Source organism: Microtus ochrogaster, chromosome 16 (assembly GCF_000317375.1).
Source record: "Microtus ochrogaster isolate Prairie Vole_2 chromosome 16, MicOch1.0, whole genome shotgun sequence".
NCBI lineage: Eukaryota > Metazoa > Chordata > Mammalia > Rodentia > Cricetidae > Microtus > Microtus ochrogaster.
In genome coordinates, this window is record NC_022018.1 from 1445733 (window position 1) to 1452621 (window position 6889).

The window sequence follows — 6889 nt, forward strand, 5'->3', positions numbered from 1 at the left end:
CCCACCTGCCCAGAGGTGCACCACTCACAGTGAGCTGGACCCCCTACATCAACCAATCAAGGTACAAATTTCCCTACAGGGGGTCTGCTGGAAGAGATTACTCAGCTGAGGTTCTTCTTCCATGATAACTCTAGTTTATAGCCGTCTGACCAAAAAAAAAAAAAAAAAAAAATCCATCAGGATAGGACCCTATGAGAGTCTACAGGCCTCTGAGAAAGGTATTCCAGCAAGATCCTAAAAACCAGACATAGACACTGTGGCAAGAGATGGTGCACTTTGTCTTGACTATTAAAAGCAAGCTCAAGTTAGTTAATGGGGGAGGGCAATCAGAGGGCAGTGGAAGACTGGTTTCCTCCAGTATCACCCCTGGCCCCAGACAATGCAAGAATAGGGTGGACTCCAGTGCCCAGAGGATTGAATTAGAAAGCTGCTTCCAATCCTGTATTAAGCTGCTTATTGCTGGACCATGAGGAGGCAAGAAAAGGAAGTGGTGCTGGAGCTGAGATCTTGTTTTCTGACCTGCCCCATCTCAGATAGGATGCTGTAAGTTTCCATTTGTCCCTGAAGTCAGTGGTTTGCTATGAACTTAGGATTTTCTCAGTTCTGTGAAAGCAGACACTTTCTTTTCTCTGCATTTTATTTTTTGAATTATATTTGTATTTCCTTCAGGTTCCTTCAGAGTTATGCAAATACAACTTCCTGCTAAGTCCAAATAAGGCTCCCTGACACTTATCTCATGGCCATGCACTTTACATTTTGGGTCTATGAGCTCCTGTTTAGGACCTGGAAGGAATGTGTGTGTGCATGCGCGCATCCCCAAAGCACTACAATGCCAGTGGAAATATCAACTAACTATTTGATGCCTGGGTTTTCATTGGAGGCAATAAACCTTTAGAATGAAGCACTCTGGGAATGAGAAGGGGGTGGGGAAAGTCTCTAGCCACTGCTCTGAGGAATTGACTTCAAGTCAGTCTCACCAGATAAGAAAATTGAGGCTGAGCATGGAAGTACATACCTGTAACCCAATCCTTGGGAAGTGAGGACAGGAAGATTTTAGTTTGATGCTACAGGGCAAGTTGAGACCAACCTTAGCTACATTTAAAGACTGTTGAAAAATAATGTGAAAAGGGAAAAGGAAAAGAGAGATGTGAGGGGAAAGCAGAAACGATGAGGGGGGAAAACGAGAGGAAAAGGGATGTGCAGGGTACTTGGTCACATGGTGTGAAAGGCGCCTTCTGATTGGTATAATAAAGAGCTGAACGGCCAGTAGCTAGACCGGATATAACAGGAGAGAAAAGGTGGGACTTCTGGGGAGAGAGGGGAAATGGAGATAAATGTAGGCTTGTGAGAGACATCGGTGAGAGGCAGAACAAGCTGGATGCATAGAATGGAAGGGGGTAAAAAGCCGCATGGCAGAACATATTACTAGAAACAGGGTGATTTGAGTTATGAGACCTAGATGGGGAAAGGCTTAAGCTAAAGGCCAACTTTCATAATTAATAATAGTTCTCCATGTCATTCCTGGGGAGTTGGTGATTTTAAGAAAGTCGACCAGAAAGTCTAATTCCACAAGGATGAGGAAAGGAAGAGGAGGGGGAGAAGAGGGAAGGGCTGAGGAGGGAAGGGTTCATACAAGAACCCAGGAAAGATGGACCTGGGAAGATTGCATTGTGATAGAAAACTATGGCTGTCTTCATTTTCTCATCAGTGTGTTTAGTGCAAGTCACAGGCGAGATATTCAATAAACATTTTAAATGAATGAATTATAAGTAGAACCAATATGAGATGGCTCTGGCCCAGAGAGTGCCAGCTTTAGCTCACTGATGTCAACAGAACAATGATATCTGTAATAGTGATTTCTACTCAGAGGGACCCACGCTTCTCTAAGATGCATGCTAACATGTCCAGGAAATGGGACTGTAGAATTAAAGAAAGCATATTTGGTATTTTCAAGTAATTATAAAGTTGAAAAGTTGATTTTAAGAAGGAGGCAAAGCTCCTCAATATTCCCAAGGTAGCAATCCTGGCTAGAGGGTTTTGTTTTGGATGGTCAGTCAATAGTCACTCTGCAGGCATAAGCTGTGTACAGCAAAAAGAAAATGAACTCTGGGCTTCCAAGGGGTTCATCTCCATGACAAAGACCCTGGTTGTGCTTTGCTCTCTTTGTAGGGGTGAATGCATGGTCTTGCTCTTTTTTCCTAAATGCATTGCAAAGGTGCAGAATGTGAGAGATTACAGACATGAATGACATGAGATCTATCTGATGTATCGTCATACATGTATTACTTTTGAATTCTGGTCTTCTTGCAGTTATTCCCTTGTTCCATCTTGTCAAGACCCTGGTATGGGAGGTCCTTCTGTATATGCGTTGCTTTTATTGGCTAATGAATAAAGAAGCTGCTTGGGGCCAAAGGCTTAACAGAATATAGCCAGGCTGGAAAAGATATATAGAGAGAGGGTAGGCAGAGTCAGGGAGAAGCCATGTAGCCCAGTCAGAGACAGACGCCAGACAGAACCTTGCTGGTAAGCCACAGCCACGTGGCAATACACAGATTAATAGAAGTGGGTTAAATTAAGATGTATGGGCTTGCCAATAATAACCTAGAGCTAATAGGCCAAGCAGTGATTTAATTAATACAGTTTCTGTGTGGTTATTTTGGGGCTGAGTAGCCGGGAAGAAACAAGTGTTTTTCCCCTACAAGTCCCTTTGGATTTAATGAATTATTTATTGATTTACCATATTTCCAATACAACACTATCCATAAACTGGAGCTATATACATAGCTAATGGGAACAGGGATGTTTAAGCTGATAATATTTCATCGAGGCACCTGTATGTTCTATACAGAACCAATTTCTCCTGTATTTATTTATGTATTAAAGTTAAGTGAAGCGGGACTCTCTCGTTCAGTGCTGGTATTAAAGACTTCACTTTGCAGAGTTAACTTGTAGTAAGTTTCTTTCTGTGAAGTCATCTGCTTTGCTGGAGGACATGGAAAATTCCAGAAAGCACTGAGTTTTCTTGTAGAAAGGCAGGTAGTAAGTTCCTCCCTTAGTTACCCATCTGGAAAAGTAGGGGACGACAGCATGCTGTGGAGTGTTCTCATTCTTGACGAACCTGTATAGTGTACTGCAAAGCTAGGGCACCCTAGGTGATGGTGTTCACAGGAGCCACACACTCTAAGACAACATACACAACTTCAGCACACCTGTGGTTTAGAAATGTTGTTGCCCACTACTCAGAGACAAGCTGGCATATGCAAGTTTTATTTTGTAGATCTGTGCATTTTTATACTTGATAATAAATAGAATTGTCTACAGTAAATGCTCTACATTCTTGGTTTAACTTGAATAGAAATATATAGACTGTGCTTCAGAACATGGTCCTGCTTAGAACATTATTGCTTTGAGAATTTGCTTTTACTAACAATTTTTTAAAAGATTTATTCATTTATTATGTATATAGTATTCTCAGTACTCTGCCTGCAGGCCAGAAGAGGGCACCAGATCTCATTACAGATGGTTGTGAGCCACCATGTGGTTGCTGAGAATTGAACTCAGGACCTTTGGAAGAGCAGGTGGTGCTCTTAACCACTGAGCTATCTCTCCAGCCCCTTACTAACATTTTTTAAACAGACAGAAACAACACACTTTACAACCAAATATTCATTGATTTCTCTGTGTTATGACAGTACCTTGAAACAAGGCATGAAAGGAAATATGAAGTTGTCCAATAAAACACACATATAATAAGAACTGATGACCTGCGTTGAGTTGAAGGTGTAACTGTGAGGCTGGAAATATGGCAGATGTTTCTGCTGTAGCAAGCACAACCTATACAGTATAACATGGAGGGTGGTAGGGCTCCAGTGGTGAGAAGAGAGTATATGCAAAGTTAAACAGCTATGTGATAAAGGTAAGGGCTGATTTTTTTTTCCCTGAAAGTTTAATGTACTGTGGTTTAAGTCGAACAGGCCCCCATAGGCTTGTGGGTTTGAACAGTTTGTAGATCCCCAGCTAGTGGCACTGTCTGGGGAGACTGAGAACCTTTGGTCCCCAGCTAGTGGCACTGTCTGGGGAGATTGCAGAACTTTTGGTCCCCAGCTGGAGGCACTGTCTGAGGAGACTGCAGAACCTTTGGTCCTCAGCTGGTGGTGCTGTTTAGGGAGGCTGTAAAACCTTGGACTGTAGGAACTGGAGAACTAGGGCTGAATCTTATAGGCACTTTGTTTCCTGGTTTTCTGCAAAGTTGGTGCTTTTGTACATGTTCCTACTGCCCATTCCACCACGCCCCTTTCAGTATGATGAAAAGAAACCCTCTAAAACAGTGAGAAAAACAAACCCTTTCTTACAACAGACAAGTGTAGTAGAAAGAAGCATCCTTAGTGTGCAGAGGCATGACTGTGACACATGCCTGAGAGATGCGACCTAATAAAAGTTAATTGGGAAAGTCTAGAGCCTTGAATAATAGTGAGTGGAAGGTATACAGAGACCCAATAGCCAGGACAACACAGAGTCCTGGGGATGACCAGAGGGGAGCCCCAGCATGGCTAAGAAAGGAAACTGGAGAGCTCATGGTGCAGAACAGTTTCCGAGGTCACAGAAAATTCTCCAACCACAAGCCACCATGAAAACCCAAGTTGCAACGGGTTACAAATGAAGACAACAGAACTGTACATCATTTTCAGTAATGTTTACTACCTTGACTTTGACTTTTGTAGCAAAAACAATGTGTATCACTGGTTTTTTAAAACGTACAACAATCTGTCCCAGGGTAACTTTCACCTTTTAAACAATTTACAAGATGTCAGCTAAATGGTGCATCCAGTAAGAACGCTGCATACAGCCGAGTTGAACCAAGTGCTGCTCTGTATTCAGAACATTAAATGTACAAAACTGGTTCCACACTGTCTCTGGTAAAGGCCATGGAAATTCAGTTCATGTTTGATGGCTCAGGTGGGGATGAAAATGAGGAAGGAAGAGTTCTGGACAGGGTGGTAGCCAACCATGCTGTGGCGGACACAGCTCTCCTGATTCAGCTGTCCCACAATATCTCAAACCTTGACAGCCGTGTTGTATACTTCGCATGAAATCTTACGAAGACTTGATTTGATGACGCTCTGAAGGGGACTGTAGTAGGGTCCTAAAATTGAGGGGAGGGAAACGGTTAGTTTTTAAATTAAGCATATTTTAGAAATGTCAGCCTACTTAAAGTATTACCCATAGAAACCTTATGGAGTTTATAGTCTGTACATTCTAACAGTGAACCAACATCTATTTCTAGAAGTAACCTGTCAATAATTAATGCATTAATTAATACAACAGGATGTTCCCAGGAACGGGATGCTGAGAAGTGATGGGTGGGGAGATAATGCTAAACTCCCATTGGTCTTTTGTTTTCCAGATGTCTGAACTGAGTGCGGACAATGGTGCTCGTCTTTACATAAACATAAAGCATATTGCCGACAGACCCTCGCACAGAAGCTGGCTGCTGCAGGAACGTACGTAACCTGCCAGGTTATGCTTGTGTTTTACTCTTCCTCTTTCTTCTTATGCTTTATAAGGTTAACATCGTGAAATGTTAAATAAATTGGTGATAGCTTTCATTTAACAAAATAAAGGAACAGAAATAATTATACGTGGGAGGGAGTATATTTTGAAAGCACTGGCATCTCCAGTTCTATGCCTAGATTTAATGTGACACTGGTCTGCGTGGCAGGCATTTGCCTCCTAATGCCCGTTTTCCTTCAGCTACCAAGTCGGGAGTAACTGTTCTTCCCATGGCACAGGCTGTGCACTATGGGACCAAATGAAGCTGAACGCTTAGAAGGCACTGAAATAGACACACAGGAGCCGTACAAACACAAAATAAAGATATCTCTTTTATTTTATACTGGGTATAATAGTGACATGGTGCCTACTGGTCCCAAAATCAAAATTCTCCCCAAGTAACCAACTTTCTGTGTGAAGATGTAGTTAGCCAAATGTTTCCTGGAGTGTCAGCTGTAGTAGTGAAAAGTTGAGAACTGACTTCCTCAGCAGAGAGCCCTTGTTAAGTAAGCTGGACTGCCCCAGGTACATAGAAAATGAGACACCAAAAATGTATCTACATCAGTGTAGTAAGATATTAATGACATATTGGTAGATGATTAGACGATATAAAATGTGCTGATATGTGTATATATTCAAAGAAAGGTTCTAGAAATATAGCATTTTCAAGCTTTTAAAATTTTTGATATACTTACTGATATTTCTAAAAATAAAATTGTACAGAAAACTTTTAAATAATTTATGTATTTTGAATTCTCTAGGTTTCCGATGACATGATGCTTGTCCAATTTGTTTCAAAGGCCCGTGTGAATAAAGAGAATAATTAGAAACATAAAATAATTCTCTAGGTTTCAGCGGTGCATGTAATATAACATATCTGCCACCAGATAGCGCTCATGCTCCCAAAATAGAAACCACTGACCTGTAACTTTGGTTTTTGCGTGTGCCTATACTGTGATTGTCAATGTTTAAAAATCACATGTGAAAATCTAATAACGTTTGTTTTACTCACTGTTCCACAGTATGTTCCAAAGGGTGGTGAGCTGGCGTCTGGCCCATTATAGAGAGTGAGGTAGTTGTCGGCACAGTTTCCTGGAGGGTTGATAATGAAAACTGAAAAGCTGACGGAGAGAGGTCTTCCAGAAGGAGCAATGATGGTCCATTCACAGTGAGTTTTGTTTGGGTAGTTGTTAGGATAGCCAGGACTGGTTAATAGACCACTGTCATCAAGAAGAGTTCCTCCACAGCCTGCAAGGAAGGAATGGAAAAGGTTCCATTTAGGAAAGTGTTTTTCCACATATGCAGGTCATAGAAGGGAGAGCTTTTTATCTTTTTTTTT

General features: G+C 41.6%; 1 protein-coding gene across 1 annotated transcript in view; it reads right to left on the reverse strand.

Moving 5' to 3' along the window:
• Positions 1-4678: 4678 nt before the first annotated feature.
• Cubn (cubilin) overlaps positions 4679-6889 on the reverse strand; it is a 204836-nt gene continuing 202625 nt past the window's right edge. The window contains exons 66-67 of the mRNA XM_005354631.1: positions 6563-6798; positions 4679-5143 (exon numbers count right to left, since the gene is read on the reverse strand). Coding sequence (XP_005354688.1) covers positions 5036-5143; positions 6563-6798 — 344 coding nt within the window. The 3' untranslated portion in view covers positions 4679-5035. The remainder of the gene's footprint in view (positions 5144-6562; positions 6799-6889) is intronic.